At 43.1% G+C, this 22,981-nt stretch overlaps 1 protein-coding gene across 4 annotated transcripts in view; it reads left to right on the forward strand.

Annotated features, from left to right (window-relative positions):
* FAM120B (family with sequence similarity 120 member B) overlaps positions 1 to 22,981 on the forward strand; it is a 650,519-nt gene that overhangs the window by 533,688 nt on the left and 93,850 nt on the right. For all 4 annotated transcript variants that reach the window (XM_063917695.1, XM_063917694.1, XM_063917697.1 and 1 more), the window contains one exon: positions 2,368 to 2,476. In XM_063917695.1, coding sequence (XP_063773765.1) covers positions 2,368 to 2,476 — 109 coding nt within the window. The remainder of the gene's footprint in view (positions 1 to 2,367; positions 2,477 to 22,981) is intronic.

Consider the following 22,981-nt stretch of genomic DNA (forward strand, 5'->3'; position numbering starts at 1 on the left):
GACCTGCTTCTCTCATCCACACTCATTACTCGCTCCCACTCACGATTGCAGGACTTTCATCGGGCTGCACCCACTCTGTGGAATGCCCTACCATGCACAATAAGACTCTCCTCTAGTCTCCAAACCTTCAAGCGTTGCCTGAAAACTCACCTCTTTAGGCAAGCATATCAAATTCCAGAACCGCCCACATAACCGCCCACACATATCCTCACATGCCTTCTCATTCTTCACTTTCCCTTCCTCTCGAACCCGGTTCATCATTGCTGTATGACCATATCATGCAGCCCACCAAGAACCTTTGCAATCTGGCGGACAACTATCCAACAGATAGCACCTTTCCTTGTGTACACATGCCTATTTCCCCATAGATTGTAAGCTTGCGAGCAGGGCCTTCCTACCTCTATATGACTGTTTGTTTGCACCCAGTTTGTTATATCAATGTTATATCCAATTGTAAAGCGCAACGGAATTTGCTGCGCTATATAAGAAACTGTTAATAAATAAATAATAAATAAATAATTTTGGGAGATTTCTCCTTTTTTTTTTTTTTTTAAGTGGCAATCATTTACGTGGCAAAAACAGGTTGATTTTGCCATGTAAATGATTGCCACTTTAAAAAAGGAGAAATCTCCCTAAATATCTCCCTTTCAGATTCTCACACCTTATTACATTTCCCCCTTTGTGTGTAAAGCTTTCACTCTAGACACATCCAAAAATCCCCTTGATGCTTTCATCAGTCAGTAAACCATTGCCTTCATAAGTATATGTACTAATTTAAAAGATAGAGGGATAGTAAGATTTTCCTCCTACACCACTTTATATATAGTACTGTAATAAAATGATTTGTACATACCTGCTTTCTGTACAGTTGGGTATATGCAAGCAAATTATTGGGTCTATGTACTAAGCCTTGGAGAGAGATAAAGTGGACCGAAATACCAACCGATCAGCTCCTAACTGCAATGTTACAGACACTGGGGTAGATTTATGAACAGATTCCTTATGAAATACCAGCGGTCAGGAGACCGATCCCAGGAGTGAGTCGCCTCCTGTGCTTGCTGCGCTCGCCACGCTTCGGGCCTGGTGCCGAACTTTGCTCACCACACTATTATATTCCTCCTCGGTTGGTGGCATGGACCACCAACTGAGTGGGAATACCGAGCTTCTGTCAGGATTCCATTTGCTGGCATTTCCCTGTCTGTGGGGATTCTGGTGTTGGTAGATTGACCACCGGGATCCCGACAGACGTTAAATTAAGTGCATTACGTATGAACAGCCAGTATAGGGGGAAGAGGTATCAGCGCTCGTTATGTACCTTGACACAGCTTCCCCTATGTATTAATGCGGCGGTGTGTGCTCAGTGACAGGGGCGCTATTATCCTGTCATTATTGGCGCTGCTGTCTAAAAGATGCGCCCTGGAGTTGGACGGGGGAGAGACATAGCACATCAGTGATCAGCATTAGGCTGATGCGCTGTACTATCTAGCGGGGATCGGCAAATGAGATGTTCTTACATCTCGTTGATGTACCTTCCTGTAAAGAAGTGAGGTACTATCTCTGCCGCTATAGTACCTACCCCACTGTGTTTGAAAAAGGACAGTTAGGAGTTGGTTGGCTGGTACTTTGGGGCAGATGTATGATACTGGCACATATCATGCTGGTTTGGCTCTTCCCACTTCGCCTCTTTACTGAGACAAAGCAGGAAGAACTAGCACCGAGATGTAAGAACACCTTGGCTGCTGGAGAAGGGGAGTGAAAACTCCCCCCTCCGGCGATCTCTACCAAGCCCCCCACAGTGCATCAGCCTAGTGCTGAGGCGCTGTGTCTCTGCCCCTGCCGGCTCACTGGGCATACGCGAGATCTTGCATGCATCACGAGATCTCACATGCAGCCCAGAGCCGGCAGCTGTCGCAGCCAGGGACAGCGCTGACCCTCCTGTTGTGTATGGACAACGACACCTGCAGCTATCGAAATTGATAGCTGCAGGTGTTGGAACGGTCAGTGCCACGGACCATTCTTGCATTGGCCTGCATATCGGTGTGATATCTTAATAAATAGCAGTGACGATAATGACAGGGGTGCATAGCTTGTCACATGCCAACACCGCCGCAGACTTACTGTACATGGGGTAGAAACATTATCAGTGCAGATAACACTTCTACCCCATAATGGAGGATCATACATCAGGACCTTTATCTCCATCCACTTTATCTCACTCCAAGACTTAGTAAATAAACCACTACACCTGAAAGTGTCCATTTCGGTACATGTGAAAATATGCAAAATATAATCTACTAAACTATGTGATTTTTTTCAATGTATTGGTCTTTTGAACATGTTATCATTGTAGAATTAATTTGCTTTTAGGAGAGCATTGCTCAGTTCATGAAACTGCGGACTATGATCACTGATGCTTGTGCAGCACAGAATAGGATCTTGCAACCTGGCCTGAAGAGCACAAGTGGTCCTTTACCTGGTGAGTAAAAGTCTGCAGAGTTTCTCAAACAATGATTGTATAAGCTTTGCTTCCTAAAAGCTAAATATGTGTTTGCAAAATAAAAACTGTTATTTACTCTGCCTGTGGCTAATGTTGGTAGTGTGCTCTTCAATTGTTACCACTTGACTAAAATGCTCACCCTATTTTGCAATAAATATTGTCGGTTGTAGCAAGGTACGGTACATTGTTAAATTGTTGCTGTGTATACATACTAAAATGTTCTGTTACATCCAATAATAACAGCTATTGTTTCAGTCACTGTATTTATAGCAATGCATGTGCTGTTTCAACATTCTAACTGATGTTTCTATAAGTGGACATGTCACCCTTATATATCAATGCAGGATCATTTATTTTGTCATCTTAAAAGGATGCCATCAAATGAAAAGGAGAAAGTGCATTTAATTTTTTTTAAATAAACCATAATCTTCTGAGTGTTATAACTCAATTTAAAATATCTAAGCAGTTGTTAGCTTAGTAATGACTGATTTCCAACTCAAAATGTTGTGTGAGAAAATAAACATCAATTAACTAATAAGCCCACTATTTTGTTCAGAGTTTATGAGGAAGTCCTACCAAAGGATGAAGCACATTGGGTACATAGCCACATAAGTACAGTATGAGAGAGACTAGAACAATGAACTGGTTTAACTTGTTTTTGTTTCCACATTATGGCCTCCTAAGCTCTTCTGATACCATTATGCATGCAGGCTGCAAGTAGGCAGGGCTGGCAACAGAAATCTTGAGGCCCGGTACATGGATCAGGGAGAATGAGAGAAAGGGGGTATCAGGGAGAAAGGGAGGAGCGAGAGAGAAAGGGTGTCAGGGTGAGAGAAAGAGAGACAGGGGTGTGTCAAGGAGAGATAGGGAGAGGGTGTCAAAACGAGAGAGAGGGTTTAATTAAAAAAGAGGGAATGGAGGAAGTGAGAGGAGAGAGCAAAAGAGAGAGGGTGTCAGAGAAAGAGGGGGAGGAACAAGAGAGAGGGAGAAGAGTAAGCAGGAGTGAATGAGAGTGGGAGGGAGGGAGAAAGACCGAGAGGGAAGCAAGAGAGGGTGAAAAAATGTGTCAGGGAAAGAAAGAGAGAGAGAGAAAGTGACATTGTCAGGGAGAGAGCGAGAAAGAGAGATATTGCCAAGGAGAAAGAAAGAGAGAGTGTCAGGGAGAGAGAGAGAAAGTGTCAGGGAGTGAGACACAGTTTCAGGGAGAGAGAGACACAGAGAAAGAGAGACAGTGTCAGGGTGGGAGAGAGGGAGAAACGGTGTCATGTAGAGAAATAGACATTGTCAGAGAGAGGGAGAGAAAAACAGTGGCAGGGACAGAGAGAGACAGCGGCAGGGAGAGAGAGAGAAACAGTGTCAGGGCGAGAGTGTCAGAGAGGGGTGCAAGAGGAGGACAGGGAAAGAGAGGGAGTGGGAGCGAGCAGGATAGACACTACCTGACTACACAGCACAGGTCTCATAGAGGCGATACTTCGTAGCATTTGGCCCCACCCCCTAAACGTCTGCAAATTGTAGCACTGTGGTCTTCCTGTTAACCAGGGAGGGGTGGCTTGATAATTTTTATATTTTTGTCTCCTTGCGGGCGGCTGGTCGAACTCAAAGCGTTTTGTGCATGTGAACTTTGGGGCTCTCTCAGGACCTCGGGGCCAGGGCGGAGGCACTCCATGTTGCCGGGTTACAACCAGCATTGTATATTTTATAAATGATCCTGTACTTAAACTCATCAGCACAATCATCACGCACGCACGCACACACACACACACACACACACACACACACACACACACACACACACACACACACACACACACACACACACACCTCACATGAATCCTGCAGACAGCAGATGCAATGGATCAATACGGGTTAGTAAAACCCTCTTACAGTGTAAAGATGGGTACACACTGATAGATATATCTGCCAATCAATTGATCGGCAGATTTATCTATGGACGGATCGGGCAGTGTGTTGAGCATACCATACACACTGCCCGATCAACTGTCAATCACCGCCGGCTGGCGCAGCATGTGTACTGGTCGCCCGTACACACACAGCAACGCGCCAATATATCGGTAGATATATTGGCCATCGGCTGTACTGCGGGGCCGACGCGATATGTCTGTGAAAGACGGATTTCACAGACATCGCCCGTACACACTGGCCGACGGACCCGGCCAGTGTGTACCCACCTTAAGTCTTTATTATCATGTCTTAAGTAGTCACTGATACTATGTGCTCTGTATTTATCTTCGGTAGTGTGACAGCATGTCCTGGCTCTTGGGATGCCAGTTGTCAGTATACCAACACCTGCAACCCGATGATCACAATCCCTAATATCCCCCCCCCCCCCCCCCCCCCCGGGCCAGGATTCTGACTGTTGGATCCTAAGCACGTCCTAAATAGACAGTTTATTTTTTTTAAAAAGCACATCATTTTTTCTAGCTAGAGTATAATCACTACCTAGTCACACAGTTTTTTTTATAGACACATCCCGAAGTAAGTGAATATGTACAAACACTGTAGATGTGACATATACATACATATGTACATAGATCAGGAATCCCCAGTTCCTCATAAACTTTGAACACCCGTTGTTTCTAATTATAATAACCTTAGTTACCATAGGCATAGGTGGAGGGGGTGCGGCTGCTATATGGCACAGGGCGCCTCCTGATCCCTCTGGGCAGCTTCTTTCTTAGCAGTGTCCTGCTGCAGGCACATCTGCTGTCCCTGCTAGATCCTCCTCTCCTCACTGATGCTGGGAGTAGCCATGCTGAGCCTGCTGCGTCCAGTCAGTGAGGAGAGACTGAGGGGGTAAATCAGACCTGATCGTAGATGTGCGAAGAAATGCACATCTACGATCAGATTCTAAAGCTGGGTACACACTAGCAGATATATCTGCAGTTCAATTGATCTGCAGATATATCTGCAGATGGTGGTTGTTCATACACACGGAAAGATGCACCAATATATCTTAAATATATATCTGCTGTTCAATCTATCTGCAGCTATATATGCAGATGGGGATTGTTCATACACACTGAAAGATGCACTAATATATCTGCAGATATATTGGCCATCTGCTGTGTTGCACAGCAGATGCAACATATCTGTGAAAGACGTCTTTCACAGACATATTGCTTGTACACACCTGCAGATCAGCAAAAGATATATTGGACAACCAACTGATTGGCCAATATATCTGCCAGTGTGTACCCAGCATTAGACATGTGAAGGGACGCCCAGCACAGGGCAAGTCTGCCCCGCCTGCCCGATCCAAAGCCACCACCCCCGCAGACATGCAAAAGCATCGCACTGCGGTGATGGTTTCGTATGTTTCAAGTAGCCCTCTGACTGGCGGCTACCCATCATTTTTCGGGTCGCAGCGGCTGCGTCTGAAGTCACTCAGCCACCGCGGCCCACCCCGCAAATTGTCCGTACATGCCTGCATTGTCACGACCATGCCCCTCCAACAATAAGTTGTCACCCCTTTGTCACGAACCGATCACTCACCTCTGTGGGTTCTGGGGTCTGTCCATTGCCGGCACGATTGCTCGCGGTGCTGTGCAGCCATGTGGGGACGCGGTGTGGTCAGCGGCAGAGGTGATGCAGGTTCTGGGAGCCGGGAATGCTGGGATCAAATGGCCAAAGGCACCGCTGTGTGTCTGCAGTATGGAATTATGTTACTGTGAGCCAGTGCTTTGTTGTAGCTACACTGTACCCTAGCTCTGCTCTCTCCATGGTTTTCTGTGTGATTCCAGTGGTCCAGATATCGCCTCCGCTCCCAGAGGTCTGCCTGCAGCCTCCACTGCAAAAGATCCACCAGCTCCCTGCTGTGCTGTCAGTCAGTCGCTCTCCCATTGACAACAGGTGTAATTCCAGAGTCTTGTGAGAGGTTACCCTGTCTGCCTGCTTCAATCACACAGCCTTTGGAAGATTCTACTAAACTCAGGTGCTCGTTTAATCAGCTCTCAGTTTAACTCATTCTTCACCATTGTCGTCTGCTGCAGTTTCACAGTGCTTCAAGTGTTATCTTCACAATTTGCAAGTATTCTATTCAGTATTGTATTTTCATTGTTGCTGCAATCAAGGACAATTCTTCACAGCCTTCCAGTTTAACCTTTAAGCTTCAGTACAAATCTCTACAGTTATTAATTTATGTCTACAATATCCAGTTAACACTCCTTACAGTTTGGCACCAGTCATAGCTTCATTTGGACAATTCTTCACAAGCCTGTTTAAACTCAGTTGTATGAACATTTCTTCAATGCATCTTTAAGACTGTTACTGGTTATCATTATACCATTCATTGCCATACGTTAGTATATATATTGTGACTAATAATTGTCATTTAACTCCTTACTGGAATTGTTGCCTTTAATAAATGCATGAAACTGAACTTTCTTCCTCCTCCCTGCTTTCATCATACACCAGCACCTACACCTTTGATTGGTCCAGGGTTAATGGATTCACAAAAACACTCGGCCCTGACAGTAAGCACATGGATCCATCGGGTGACCAATTCGCAGGAGGCGGTGCTACGGTAAACATCCTTTCCCGACTGGAAAATCAGGAGTCCATACAGACACAAATAGTTCAGTTTATGCAAACTATGGCAGATCGTTTGGAGGCTCTTCATACGGCTATAAAGACACCACAAGTTCAAGTTCCAGCTCTGGTTGTCTCGGTTTCCACAACGGTTTCTCTAGTGATGGTGCCTGTCTCATCTGCAGTTGCTGTTACAGCAGTGGATGGAAGTCGAATTCCAGACGTCATAATTACTCATCGAACAGCATGTCTCAAGATGAAAGTTGGTGTGCTCCATTCCGAATATATTTCCTTCCTCGTGATTCCCAAAGCCTCTCATGATGTGATACTTGGATTACCTTGGCTGCAGAAACATAATCCACAATTCAACTGGCATACCATGGAAATTCTTTTGTGGGGTGAATCTTGTACCAAGGACTGTTTCGCTTCAATTATACCCCTCCAGTCAGTCAGTCTATGTATCTTTTGTGGATGTCTTCAGTAAACAAGCGGCAGACTCCTTACCCCCTCATCGCGAATGGGACTGCCCAATCGTTTTGGTGCCGGGCAAAACACCTCCTAGGGGGCAAATTTTTCCGCTGTCCATCCCAGAGACTCAAGCTATGTCTGATTGTATACAAAAGAATTTAACCAAAGGATTTTTTAGACCATCTTCCTCACCTGCAGGAGCCAGATTCTTCTTCATTAAGAATAAAGACGGTGGTTTACCACCATGCATAGATTATCGCGGGCTTAATGAGATCACTGTGAAGAACAAGTACCCATTGCCGTTAATTCCTTAATTATTTGAGCGGGTAAAGGGAGCTACCGTATTTACAAAATTAGATCTTCATGGAGCCTACAATTTAATCCGCATCCGTGCAAGGGAGCAAATCCTACGAACTGGTCTTCTGAAGCAATCAAAGCCTTCTCCGATTTAAAGCAAGCCATTCTGTCAGCCCTCATTCTTCTGACAGCCAGATTTGAACAGTCCCTTTCACGCATCTACGGAAGCAGTGGGAGCTGTGTTGTCACAAGTCTTTGAAGATAAAAAAGTCCATCCCTGCGGATATTTCTCCCATAAGGTAATACCGGCCGAACATAATTAAGCAATTGGGGAGCAGAAATTACTTGCCATCAAATTGGCGTTTGAGGAGTGGAGATACCTTTTAGAGGGAGCACAACACCCCATTACAGTATATACTGATCATAAGAATCTTCTTTATCTGCAGGCGCCTCAGTGTTTGAATCCACGACAAGCTCGATGGGCTCTTTTCTTCACCCAATTGAATTTTAAGCTCACCTATCGTCCAGGGTCTCAAAACAAAAAAGCAGATGCCCTTTCTCGGTCTTTCAATTCTTCTGAATCAAATGATGCTACCACGAATCAAGCCATTGTGAGTCCTATGTCCTTTCTAACGACTCGAACTTCTCCGGTCCCAGTTCCTCCGCCTGGCAAAACCTTTGTCGCCACAAACCTTCAAAAACAACTACTTACTTGGGCTCACTCTTCATCTTTCATGGGTCATCCTGGGGCCCTAAAGACTCTCAAATTTATTCAACAGTCTTACTAGTGGCCACGTCTCAAAGCCGATGTTCAAGAGTTTATAGCAGCATGTCCTAAATGTGCCCAACATAAGAGTCCAAGGGTTTCTCCTCCAGGTTTGTTACATCCGTTATCTATACCCAAACAACCGTGGACTCATATCTCAATGGATTTCGATTTACCTCCATCAAAAAGGCGGAATACCATTTGGGTGATAGTGGATCGATTTTCGAAAATGGCGCATTTCATTCCATTAACTGGATTACCATCAGCCCCTTCACTAGCCAGATTGTTCATTTCTGAGATCTTTACGTTGCATGGCCTTCCTCGAGAGATCATCTCTGTTCGGGGAACACAGTTTGTTGCCAAGTTTTGGAGGTCGCTTTGTTCATCTTTAAACATTAAGTTGGATTTTTCTTCGGCATATCATCCCCAGACAGATGGATAAACTGAGAGAGTAAATCAAGATCTTGAAACCTTTCTCCGGTTATACATATCATTCTCACAGGATGATTGGATTGACTACCTTCCATTGGCAGAATTCGCCCATAATAATCTCTTTCATTCGTCTTTAGAATCTACGCCATTTTATACTTACTTTGGTTTTCATCCTCGTGTGCCAGAGTTCCATCCGTTGCCAGCTCAAGAGGTTCCAGCAGCAGATCAAGTGCTTCAACGTTTGTCTAGAATCTGGAGTTGTGTGTGCAAATCGTTGATTAAATCCTCTGCTCGTTATAAATCTTTCGCAGATAGAAAACGTGAGGCTGTACCAAACTACAAGGTATGAGACCAAGTTTGGATTTCTACTCTCAATCTTAAGTTCAAAGTTCCTTCTAAGAAGTTTGCTCCCAAGTTTATTGGTCCACTTCCCATTGAAAAGGTACTCAATCCAGTGTCATACAAAGTCAAGTTGCACCTTCTTTGAAAATTCCTAACGCCTTTCATACATCGTTGTTGAAACCTTTGATTCTCAATAAGTTTCGTTCTGCCCTGTCCAAACCTCCTAAAGTTTACTCTTTACAGGATGAGGAATTTGAGGTTAAGGTGATTGTGGACTTATGTCGTCGATATGGACGTCTGCAGTTTCTGGTTGATTGGAAGGGTTATGGTCCGGAGGAGAGGTCTTGGGTTTTTGCCGAAGATATTCATGCTCCAAGACTGGTACAAAAATCTATTCCAAGAATCCTGACAAAGCTCAAAGGTGTCCGGAGTCCACCCTTAAAGGGGGGCGGGGTACTGTCATGCACCGATCACTCACCTCTGTGGGTTCTGGGGTCCGTCCATTGCACGGTTGCTCGCGGTGCTGTGCGGCCATGTGGGGATGCGGCGTGGTCAGCGGCAGAGGTGATGCAGGTTCTGGGAGCTGGGAGTGCGGGGACCAAATGGCCAAAGGTATCGCTGTGTGTCTGCAGTATAGGAAGTGGCCATGTTGGAGACCAAATGAGCACCTGAGAGCACTTGTGAAACACCTGTGGGTAAGTGTTAGCCAATCCCGTGCTTGTGCTACCTTTAAGTAGGCTGGGATTATGTTACTGTGAGCCAGTGCTTTTTTGTAGCTACTGTGTACCCTAGCTCTGTGCTCTCTCCGTGGTTTTCTGTGTGATTCCAGTGGTCCAGATATTGCCTCTGCTCCCAGAGGTCTGCCTGCAGCCTTCACTGCAAAAGATCCACCAGCTCCCTGCTGTGCTGTCAGTCAATCGCTCTCCCAGTGATAACAGGTGGATTTCCAGAGTCTTGTGAGAGGTTACCCTGTCTGCCTGCTTCAATCACACAGCCTTTGGAAAATTCTACTAAACTCAGGTGCTCGTTTAATCAGCTCTCAGTTTAACTCATTCTTCATCATTGTCATCTGCTGCAGTTTCACAGTGCATCTTCACAATTTACAAGTATTCTATTCAGTATTGTATTTTCATTGTTGCTGCAATCAAGGACAATTCTTCACAGCCTTCCAGTTTAACCTTTAAGCTTCAGTACAAATCTCTACAGTTATTCATTTATGTCTACAATATCCAGTTAACACTCCTTACAGTTTGGCATCAGTCATAGCTTCATTTGGACAATTCTTCACAAGCCTGTTTAAACTCACTTGTATGAACATTTCTTCAATGCATCTTTAAGACTGTTATTATTATTATTATTATTATTATTATCCTTTATTTATATGGCGCCACAAGGGTTCCGCAGCACCCAATTACAGAGTACATAAATAATCAAACAGGAAAACAGCAACTTACAGTTGATGACAGTATAGGACAAGTACAGGATAAATAAACATCAGCAGATGACACTGGAATAAGTATCAGGTGGCAGAAGACTGCTGGAGTTGATGCAGTTGAAGATTATTAAAGTAAGAAAGGATAAGCACATGAGGGAAGAGGGCCCTGCTCGTGAGAGCTTACATTCTAAAGGGGAGGGGTCCTGCTTATCATTATACCATTCATTGCAATACGTTAGTATATATATGGTGACTAATAATTGTCATTTAACTCCTTACTGGAATTGTTGCCTTTAATAAATATATGAAACTGAACTTTCTTGCTCCTCCCTGCTTTCATCATACACCAGAACCTACACCTTTGATTGGTCCAGGGTTAACGGATTCACAAAAACACTCGGCCCTGACACCCTTTAACGCCGCGATGACCCCTTCACCCTGTAAACGCCTGCTGTCAATCAGACAGAGGCGCTCTCTTAAGTGTGCGCACGTGCAGTGCAGCTACTGCGCTTGAGCACGTTTCAGCAGCCTTCAGCCTGCGACCACTGTCGTAGCAGCGTCTAAGTCTGAATTAGGCCCTGAGTCTGCTGGGACTGCTGAAGGAGAAGGCTGAAGGCCATACGGCCGTGATCAGGAGGTAAAGGAGGGTGTGTGAATATTTTGCTATAGGACCTGCTTTCCACCACTAATAGTAACCCAGGGCTCTTAAACTGCCAATCTATTTGTATATATGAGGTTGGACAACTCTTACCATTTAAGGTGCTAGGCTCAATTTTAATACCTATTGAGCGCTGCCACCATTATAAATGTATATATTGGATAATGTACCCTCTTTCTGTTAAGCTATGGATATGTTTATTAGTGTTAATAAATTAATTGCGTTTTTTAGCAAATACATAAGCATTTCATATTGTATATATTTTGTAACGTATGTCTTTTAAAAAAAATTGCATTTTTTTAAAGAACTCATACAGTTTAAACCCTCTACTGCTTAAGTCACCCCACACACCCCTCATATGTACCCCAGCACTGCAGGTTTTCAAATAAGTGGGATGACTTCTACCCCAAATAGTTGACATTGTTCAGATCTGGTAGGGGGTAGGGCTTAATAGCACAATCATGCCAGAGTGTGATGATCTTAATGCAGTACAGTACATATATTTTCAAAAACAAAGGAAATGTGGGAGAAAACATTAAAATGATTCTCTATCATTTTTTTTGCTGATAAAATAAACAATGTTGCGCATTTTGCCCTTCCTGAGCAATGTCGTTTACCATATCGATTAGTGTGTACGTTGCCCAACGAGGAGTGATGCGCGGCCCCGCAGGTCATTAATGAACCTGACTGTCATCCGTGCGTTCAGCTCAATTTGGACTGTCATCCAAAAACTGCATGCACGGCCCGGCCGCGGCATGATGTCACTGAGCGATATCGTTTGCATATCGCTCGGTGTGTATGCACTGCCGACGACCGCCCTGGCAGGGAAGGAAACACACTGGCACTCTTAGAGCACATCGCCTAGTGTGTTCCCACCCTTACATATGCAGATTAAAAAAACACCTGGTACCTGGTAAATAAACTTAATTAATAGAGTACAGAAAACTAAGCACTTGGATTATTTATTTATGTATTTATTTATTTTTCAATAATTTATTTTTTAATAGATAATAAAAGGGGCATTGATGACATGATTGAGCAAACAGGTAACTCTGCTTTTAAAGATTTCTAGAGTGGAGACAACTTGAACTGTGTGAGGCAGAGAGTTCCAGAGAGTCAGCCACTAAGCTAAAAGCTCAACTCCCAAATTACATTTGGGAGATTCTGAGTACTAATCATTGTCCATCATCTTTTAATTGAAGTAAGCAAGTGGCAGTATAAGAAGCTAATTCAAATTCCCATGGACCTTTATTATATAGGGATTTGAAAGTCAGTTTGCTATGCTTAAAATAGATTTACCGTTTTACATACAGTTGAAGAGAGTAGAAAATGGTTGCAGTGTAGCTGTAACAGGGCTGATTTGATAACAACCTGGCTGCTGCATTTTGTACCAGCTGCTAGCAGTCAATTCTTTTGTTGGGAGACCCTGGTAGAGAGCATCACAATAGTCAAAGCATGAGGATACAAATATGAGTGCAGTAAAATCTTCTGAGGGAATCAAGTGCTTGATTCTGGCTATATTCCGCAGATGAAAGAAAAAAGGTTTGATCATGGTTGATACCTGGGAGTAGCTTTACTAAAGCTTCTGGAACAAACAAGTGGCGGTCTTGCCATTTGCAACCAATCAGATTCTCTCTATAATTTTCTAGAATCCAATAGAGAAACAATAGCTAGAATGTGATTGGTTGATATAGGCGACACAACCACTTGTCTGTTTTAGAAACAAAGGGGCAGATGTATTAAGCGGCGATAGGGAGCATATCGAAATCCATGGACGCTAAGTGCTGCAGATTCCGTGTCCACACATGTATGATTGCAGCGATGTGTGCACAAAGCCTGTGGCGCAAAGCGCCTCAGGCTTTTTCATCTCCACCAGCCGTTGGTATGTGTTCAGCGTGCTAGCTGATGTATCACACCTTTTTACCGGCGCCCGCTTCGTTTTCGGCCCTCATCGATATCGGCACTCTACACTGGCACTGCCGTCCTGTTGTAGGGATTTTTTTTTTTTTGGGGGGGGGGGGGGGGGGGGTTGTGTCTTTTCAATCAACTTTATTGAAGTCCTTACGCGGGGAGAGCTGGGACACACAGCCGGCGCATGCGCAAGGACAAAGTCATAGGTGATCGGGCGCACACAGCCGGCGCATGCGTGAAAACAGAAGCGGGGAGAGCTGGCCCACGCAGCCGGCTCATGCGCTGGGACAAAGATGCAGGGAGAGCTGGGTCACACAACCGGGACAGAGGCGCGAGGACATGACAACTGTGGGTAGGAGAAAACACGGAGCTCTCCTATCACCAGAGGGCTGCTATAATGTACTCCATTAATGGATCAAAGTAGCTTCATACATTTGGGCGAAAATGGTCCACGGTTCACCGTGATAATGTGGCGAAGCGGGACCCAGGATTTAAGGAACATTAATACATATGCCCCTCAGGGACTAATTCATGTTTGTACGTAATGACCGTCGTTCACTCAACAGAGTGATTATTGGAAAACTGGTCATGTGCTGCGATTGCAATGCACATGCACGATGGTGCAGCTGCAATCCCGTTCGCACTGAGAACTTTGTTGTAGACTGAATGACAGGAAGTGGCCATCTGGAGGTGTTAGTAAGGATTTTAATGGGAGTGATTGGAAAATGAGCTGTGTCATGGCCGTTTTCGGGGTGTGTATCTTCTGATGGCTGTTACATTGGCATATCTATAATCGGTGCAGTGTGTGAGGTGCACTCCTGCCGTTCGGTCCAGGGGGGCAACACCGCACATAAAGCCAGCGGATAAAGGAGGGAGAATTGTAGTGATCAATAAAGAGGATTATGAGCAAGACGCACCAGTTAAATGATAAGACCACGTATAAGGTTTGAAGAGGTGATCCTAGTACAAGGATCCAAAGGAAATGGAAACTTTCATAGGGAAATACAAATACCTGAACACCATATCTGAGAACGAAGTTGGTTTCATTATTAATCAAAACCCAAGTGTACCTGTCTTCTATTTACTTCTTAAAATTGATTTAAAAAAAAAAAAAAGAGAAAATCACCCGGGACGACCAATCGGCGCAGGTACAGATTCCATAATTGCAAATTTATCAGAATTCATTGATCATCTACAGCAAGAAGTGGTATTAATTAAATCATATCTAAAAGGCACCATCAATGTACTCAATACGCTTAAGGATATAACAAGGGAAGACTTGTTACATCCCCTCTGTACAGTCCACATAACCTCACATTTTGTCTTCCAACATTGCTGGGTGATCATATCATACAACCCATTAAGAACCTAGCAATCTGGGGAACCATTATGTAACAGGTAGCATCTATCCTTGTGTATCAATGCCTATTTCCCTATAGATTGTAAGCTTGCGAGCAGGGCCTTCCTACCTCTGTCTGTCTTTGCCCAGTTTTGTTCTATACACACATGCTCCTGAGGAAGCTGGCGGTGATCTAGTCCAGCGAAACGCGTTGAGCTACAGAGATATACTCCTCCCTGACCACTGGCACTTCAAACCACCTTTTGGAATATCTGGCAATAATTGGACTTTGAATCCTCCAGGATCCATACCATCACTTTCCATCTGAAGTCTCCTCATTCCCCTGCTGCTATTGGACCTCGAATTGCTAACGAGAACCAAGGGGCCTTTCATCTGAGACCATGGTAATATCCATATTTGAAATTTTGTGAGGATACCAAGGAGGACTGAGTTCTAGCCAGAATACCAGTATTCACTGCCTAATGAAAATACAAGTGGTCATAGGATAAATTGAGTGACTCTCAACTGCTGAATTTTAAATACCCTCTTGATATTATATCAGATATTTATACCCACTCTTATTATTATTATTTTTTATATTTAATAAATGTATTATTTTATTTTTTAATTGATACAACTGTTTCCGTTCTTTCATTTTTGAGATCCAGCCGGCGCCAGTATATTTCTCTCTGCTTTGTATTACTGTTTAGGGACTTACCATCCCTATACCGGCTGCCGCTGACAGCGCACTCACTCAAATTGTCTTTTTGTGTTTTTGTTCTATAACTGTTGTTCTAATTGTAAAGCGCAACGGAATATGCTGCGCTATATAAGAAACTGCTAATAATAAATAAGGGGATATTCTCATCACAGCAGTTGTTGGATCCCTATATTCCATTATTAACCCCATGATGGGATTAAATACAGTGGAATACCACTTAAAAAATAGTAATATTGAGGGAAGTAGAATCGAATTCCTGAAGAAGTCCATTGAGTTTATTCTTACAAACAATTTTTTCTGGTATAAGGATCATTACTATCAGCAAGTACTAGGTATGGCAATGGGCACTTGATTTGCTCCCGCGTATGCCAATATGTTCATGGGATACTTGGAAGACCAATGCATCTGGAACAACAACAACTACATTAATAACATCAGGATGTAGAAATGATATATAGATAATATCCTTTCCATCTGGCGAGGGGAGGAAAGTGATTTGAATTTTTTTTGTGACACACTGAACACTAATACATATAACAATAAACCTCACCTTCGAAATCAGTAAGAAAGAAGTACATTTCTTGAACCTCTGTATCTATTGAAAATAACTGCATTGAGACAAGAAACTATATAAAACTTACGGATAATACCTACATACCCAGGACAAGTAACCACCATCCAACATGGCTTAAAGGAATACCAAAAAGTCAAGTATAAAGGATAAGAACGAATTGTTCCAATGTGCGTGTGTTTGACAAACAAGCGATAGAAATGAAAAAAAGATTTGTAGAAAAGGGATATAAAGATAGTGAGATAGAAGATACGGTAAACGACATAAGAAAAACAGAACGAACAACACGATTAAAGTACAAAGATAATTTATTACTCAATATAACAGCCAATACCAAGAAATAGAAAACAAACGATAATAGAAATATTGGCGTATACTGAGAAGCAATCCAAGGAAATTATCCCTGATAGACCCCAGTTTGTTTATTAAAAAAGCAAACAATCTGAGATCCAGTTTATTGAAAGGCGTTCTTCTAGAGAAGAAAATGGGTAGAGTGAAACAGTTGGTTTCCATGACTGTATAATATAACACCCCACAGAAGGGGCTGGAAATCGTATCCACAGTAAATGGTAGTAAATACCCGATAAAGGAATTCATCACGTACAATAACAAGAACTGCATCTATTTGATCCAATGTAGCTGTAATTTGCAGTAGGTGGGACGAACATCAAGCCTTCTCCGGGAAAGATGGGGTGAACACACACGCAATATAAAAAAAATGGTTTCGATAAACACAATCTATCGAACCATTTTAAAGAAAAAAAACAAATGTTCATTGGAGTCTATTTCCTAGTTATTGGTATTAAAAAAAATCTATGGAAATTTGAGAAAAAAAGACACAAGCACAGTGCTGGCACGAACAGAAAGTATATACTGTACATGACATTAATTCCCTTAGGTTTAAACGCAGAATTCGAACTTACATGGTTTCTGTGATCCATGTATACTCCATACAGGACTCTTCCTTGTATTAGTATTCCTTCCATTTTATCTGTTTTAATCATACAGTAAGTTTATTTTCTTAGGTTCTACCTAGAATACTCATTATTATATGCAAATGTTATGCATTCTGTAAACATATGAATTTTTCTTTAAAACACATTTATATCTAGTGGGTACTGTTAACAATACATATTTCACTATATTTAAAGATCTAGTTATGTTTTTAGTCTGGAATAAACACATTTCCAGTTTTGGACTAAAACAACACACTCTCTTTACATTATCCCTGGCTCTTTGAACGCAAGCTTCCGTCTCCAATAGCCGGTGGAACACCATTAAAAACTGCTGTTGGCAGAAATGTGTTATTTTTTCTACAGTAGAAATATGTTTTATATGTTTATTATGACCTTTTTGTATGGTTGTATGGTTGCTCATTATGAGAGGCATCACATCTACATCCACTACAATAGGATGCTTAGTAACCCTGTGTTGAGCTATTGATAAATGCACGTATGACACACATCAATTAAATGAGGTGGAGGGACTGCACAGAGTTTAAATAAATTGCTCTGGGATCCCCCACACACCATCACCCTGAGGAAGACCAAAGTAGTTGAAACGCGTTGGTGGCATGGTTTTTTGGACATAGAGGCCTTCATTAGTATAACCCAGCAGAGTGGTGAGAATTATTGGGCCCCTTTTTCATTCTTTACTATCTTTGACTGTGGGAAAGTAACATCTACTAGTGTAAGGTCCTTTTTATCTATGTCCAAGTGTGTTTTATGTATTTATATTTATGTGTCCACTCAAATAAAATACCTTTCCATTTTTAACCATACAAACGTTTGTTTTTGAGTGTCATATCCTATGGGGAGGGGAGGGCATTATCTTATGACCCACACACACCTTGGGTGGTCCCATACCAGAAATTGCGTTCACACTTTATGGAGGATTTTTATTAATTTAACCCTTAGAACTGAGACTTATGTGACTAAAGTTTTATTTGAAATAACTGACTACACATTGGAGAATATTCTGTTTTTCTGACTTTTTCATATTATAACTGTTTGGAGGAAATTTTACAGCCTGGTATGACAAGAAAGCAGGGAAAGGAATAAAGTCTCTGACCATTTATTTGGACTTTGAGCTTGAAGACATTTAAAATATAAGTATCTACTCTTCTTTGTTTAGCACATGTCATATCAATTTTATTTGTCCACTTGGTTCCTTCTAGGTTTGGTAACACTAGAAAGTTTCTTGTTGCTGCTTCTAAATCCAGCGCAAGGTTGTACCCTGTACCTTCATTTGTACACTGCACCCATGTTTAATTACTTACCTTTCTGGAGTCCCGCATCATGAGCTAAAATCACCGGCAAAATGGCATTGTGCCTGAGTCTGATACGCTAAAGAGAGGAAGGGGCCCACCCGTAGTCTGCACACGGCCCTCTCCGCTGTTAAAATGCCCCTGGCTACGTGATCGCACATGCAAGTACATGGTGCCTGAGTCGCGACTGCTGTGGCCAGTCTGCGTAGCTACAGACCAACACTTAGCTTTGATGTTCTCCGTAATTGTGTGCACAATTACGAATACATTTGCGAATATGATTGCGATTGCTCCGATAGGCGTCTCGTTTCATTCTTGGGTAGCAGCTTCAATTGCGTACATTTGCAGTTCCATAGCCCAGAGAATTTGCCATTGCAATTGCATTTGAGTAAAAACATGAATTAGGCCCAGAGAAACAGAGAATTTGATTGCAGATAATAACCACTTTGCCCATCTAGTCTGCTCTAAAGACATGTACATGCACACACTTACATACTAAGGGGGTCATTCCGACCTGTTCGCACGCAGCGGTTCTTTGCTGTGGTGCAAACTGGCAGGAAATGCGCATATGCGGCGGACGTATTTCGCACGCGTGTCATTGCCTGGCGACGATCGTCGCCGGACAACAACGCCACCAGCGACAAATGTGATCGCAGCAGCGATCGCAAGAAGATGGACAGGCGGGAGGCGTTTCGGGGCGGATACTCACCGTTTCCAGCCGTTTGCGGGGAGTGGTAAGAAAAACGCAGGCGTGTCCAGGCGAACAGAGGGCGGATGTCTGACATCAAAGCCGGGACCTGCATCGCTGCATCCGTTGCACAGGGTAAGTAGGTCTAGGGCTAGTCTTGTTTTGTGTGAAACTTTCTGAGCATAGCAGGGCTGCACAAGTGTTCGCAGCCCTGCTATGCTAAAATACACCCCCCCATAGGCGGAATGTGGGCCTAAGTCGCTTGTGATCGCTTCTGCCAGGCAGAGGCGGTCGCGGGGCAGGGGTGGCAACACTCCGTTTCCAGGCAGGAGACGGATCGTTGCATGGGCGGAGGATGGCAAATTGGAGGAGGTGTGTTGTGAATGGGGCGTGGTGGGGGGCGCGATTGCAGTGGCTGCATGACGTAACATGGCAGGCCTTTTTGCGGACGCAGCTAAGCTGCACCCACAGGAGGCATCCTTAATTTCTGCTAACAAGTAGAAATTGCGATGCAATCGTAATTTCTGCTTGTTGAAAGGGGGTAGTGGCGGCGGTCAGCATGCTGGGCAGCCTTGCACTGCATTGGGCGGCCCCCATCATGCTAACAAAAGGTTTGCAAATTCTGCTAATTAGCAGAATTTGCAATCCTTACTGAATTAGGCCCTAAATATCCTATGGCCTCCCATCATGCAGCACTGGGCAGAGCTGATCCCTATACACAGCTGGTCCCTGCCTGTACCGTCCTCCAGCCTAGTGCGTTAACCCCCTAATCTCCCACTCCAGAGTACCCGTTCTCAGTCTGTAGAGATATACCAACTGCACTGCGTCTGCATATCATCTGTACAGTGCCTGCAAGTCCTCTGCACAGTGCCTGTATTCCATACAGCGGTGCCTCACCTGCTCAAGATCTGACCTTACCCACCTTGCTCCTGTGCGTGAACCCCAGTTTGTGTCTCGTGGTCTCTAGTCTATCGTGTGAGCCCCTACTGCTAGAAGTTTAAGTCCATGTGGCAACCTAAGTACCGGTGCATATATCGTGTGTGTATGTATGTGTATATATATATATATATATATATATATATATACTGTAAATGTGACAACACTCATTCACTCATTCACTCATTCACTCATTCACTCATTCACTCACTCGCTCACTCACTGACTCATCACTAAAAGTCTTATTTCCCAGTATGTTAGGAAGCTGAAACTTAACACAGGTATTCTTCATATATGTACATAATTAGATTTTTAATAAACCTCCCCTAAGTGGATGAAAAGTGGGTTGACATAATGACATCATTACCGATGCGTGGCTTGCGTTGCATAAATGATAACGCGCAAACGGACAGTCGGATCAAAATTTGGATTGCACCTCTGGTGTGTAGAATTTAATAAACTACAAAAATGGTCCTGTTACTTTTTACCATATCTGCTACGGGTGCTCCTCGGGTAACGCCAAGAACTGTGGATTTATATTTACGTACATTAACATGTCTCAAATTTACATCTCTATAGATTTACCAATTTGTTAACACTCATGTATATGTGCAACCGTGAAAATCAGAAACTTCCGTGTGAAGAACGGGTAGAACAGCTAGTAATAAAATACAAGTAGTACTCCCCTGTTAACTGGAAACTCCTCTTTTTATAGAGGGTTTGAGTTATAACATGAAAGAGAGAGAAAAAAAATCAGACAATCCTGTAATCCTGTTTTTTTAACAAACGGTGTCTGTATTATCATAGAGACTTTTTAATACAGACTTTTACATAATACAGACTTTTTCTTTAATGTGTATTTTCTCTAAAACCCCACCCGGATGCTTAATATATTTTATTGGGGTTACCTCCCACAAGAAAAACTCAAGCTGATAATCAGGCATGTCACTAATATCGCACTCACAGCTTCCTGCTGGTAATAAGTCATATCACAAGTATCTTGTTTGATGGAATCAGGATCACATACTCGCTTTATCCAGGTACTCAGGCCAGTATTTATTGAAATAGCAAGAGTAAAATAAAAAAGGTTACGATATAAAAAAGGACACATCCTGGTAAGTATTTTTACCCTAACACTAAACCACCCCCACTACCCCCGCAGCCTAACCTAACTACCACCCCACCCTCAGCCTAACTCTAACCTCCCCCACACCTGCAGCCTAACCCTAAGCCCCCACCTAGTGCTTAACCCCAACCCCTCCAGGATCCGTCGGGATTCTGTTGGGATCCTGCTGTGAGTATTCTGACTGTCGGGATCCCGATTGCCGGGATTTTGAACGCATCCAGGGGCATTGTCATTGTGGAAGACACCTCTCCCGTCAAAGACAAAATAAAGAGGGTTGTGATAATTACTGTGTAAAAATTATAGCAATTAGTATTGTAAATGCCCTCTAGGATTGCCATCAGGACTGCAGCACACACCCCCAGCCAAAATCCACCACTCTGCTGATACCCCAGTATCAGTCTGCCACTTGGGCACTTGACCCTGCCCTGGCATTTGGGTCTGCCCCCAGTGATTATTATCAGGTAGCTAGGAAGAGACAAAGATGGTTGTGCAGTGGCTTCTGATTGGAAGCTCTTCCTGCTCATCATCTTACACAGAGCTGGCAGTCTCAGAGGGAGGAATCGTCTCCCTCTGTGTGACTGCCAGTCCAGAGTGCGATTAGTAGTATGAGCTTCCAGCAGAAAGCCCACAATGTGCTGATTCGGCAAGTATAATATTGTTCTAGGGGCTGCTAATTGCGCAGCCCTAGTAGCTGTTCATTGTAGCTGTGCATGAGCAAACACTCACTATTTAATGTTATATAAAATAAGTCACAGATACATTAAATATCAATTATACTGTTATAAATATTGTTTTTTTTTTTTTTTTTATAATAGTGGCTTAGTGTAATAAAATAATTGTCCTTACTAATATTGTAGGATTCATTTTCCAGGTAAAAATTGAATCTTATGACTTTAGTAAGGAAAATTATTTCATTAGACACAATTCAGATATTCGCGCAAATAGTTGTTTTTTTGTGCATTTATCTTACAATGACTAAAAAGTCTTATTGCACATGTGTCTCACAATGTATACTTACAGAGCCGCAGTAGCGATTGAAATGCCCGAAATATATTGCAAATCTATTGGGGTGCTCCTGGCCGGTGGCTTTTCAGATGCATGGAGATGGGCTTGTTATGGGAGTGTGACTGTTTGCCATATCTTAAGGTGATTACAGTAGATTATCTGTATGTGGTGTATTGTGTATAACCAGCATTAGCTAAGCAATGCAGCCCCTCATAAGTCTATAGGTTGGAGCAGGCACTGACAACGACTGCGCCCAAACTATGCCAAGAACATGTGTGCCACAGCATTACAGAAGGGATGCATTCAGTATCTTGCGGTCGGGATTCTGACTGCCGGAATGACGGGCGCCAGTATATCAATACCCACCCTTACAAAACCATCGGAACCCTTCACTGTAGGAAAAGTGACTGTTAATAATAATGCTATCTTTACATTGTTATATTATTCTTGTGGATTGCAAATGCTTTTGAAAACATCAAGAAATAACTACACAACACTGATAAAGTGGAGAAATCAATAATTGGGGCTCCTTTTAGTCATTAAAAACATTCCCTCCCTACCCAGAACTACATACTACACTAGACATGGTGTGCAGGGCCAAATTAAGGTCTGTGGAGACCCTGGACAACCAACTTGTGGGGGCCCCTATCAATAAAAGTGATATAATAACAATGTTATAAAAATAAAGTATATATACATGTATCTATATTATATACTATATAGTATACAAACACAGCACTGGGTCTGGCTGCTGTGTGCTACAGCCAGACACAGTGCTGTGTTTGTATACTATACAGTGTGTGTATATATATATATATATATATATATATATATATAATATTAATAACATGGAATTGACAAGAAATAACACTCAGGTGTAGCCCAGGCCCCTCAATGCTGCAAGCAGCTGAGCTGCTGCACCACAAGGGGAAGCCGTGGGGGGGGGGGGGGTCCGGCGCCACAGAAAACAAAGCA

This window comes from Pseudophryne corroboree, chromosome 4 (genome assembly GCF_028390025.1).
Source record: "Pseudophryne corroboree isolate aPseCor3 chromosome 4, aPseCor3.hap2, whole genome shotgun sequence".
In the NCBI taxonomy this organism is placed as follows: domain Eukaryota; kingdom Metazoa; phylum Chordata; class Amphibia; order Anura; family Myobatrachidae; genus Pseudophryne; species Pseudophryne corroboree.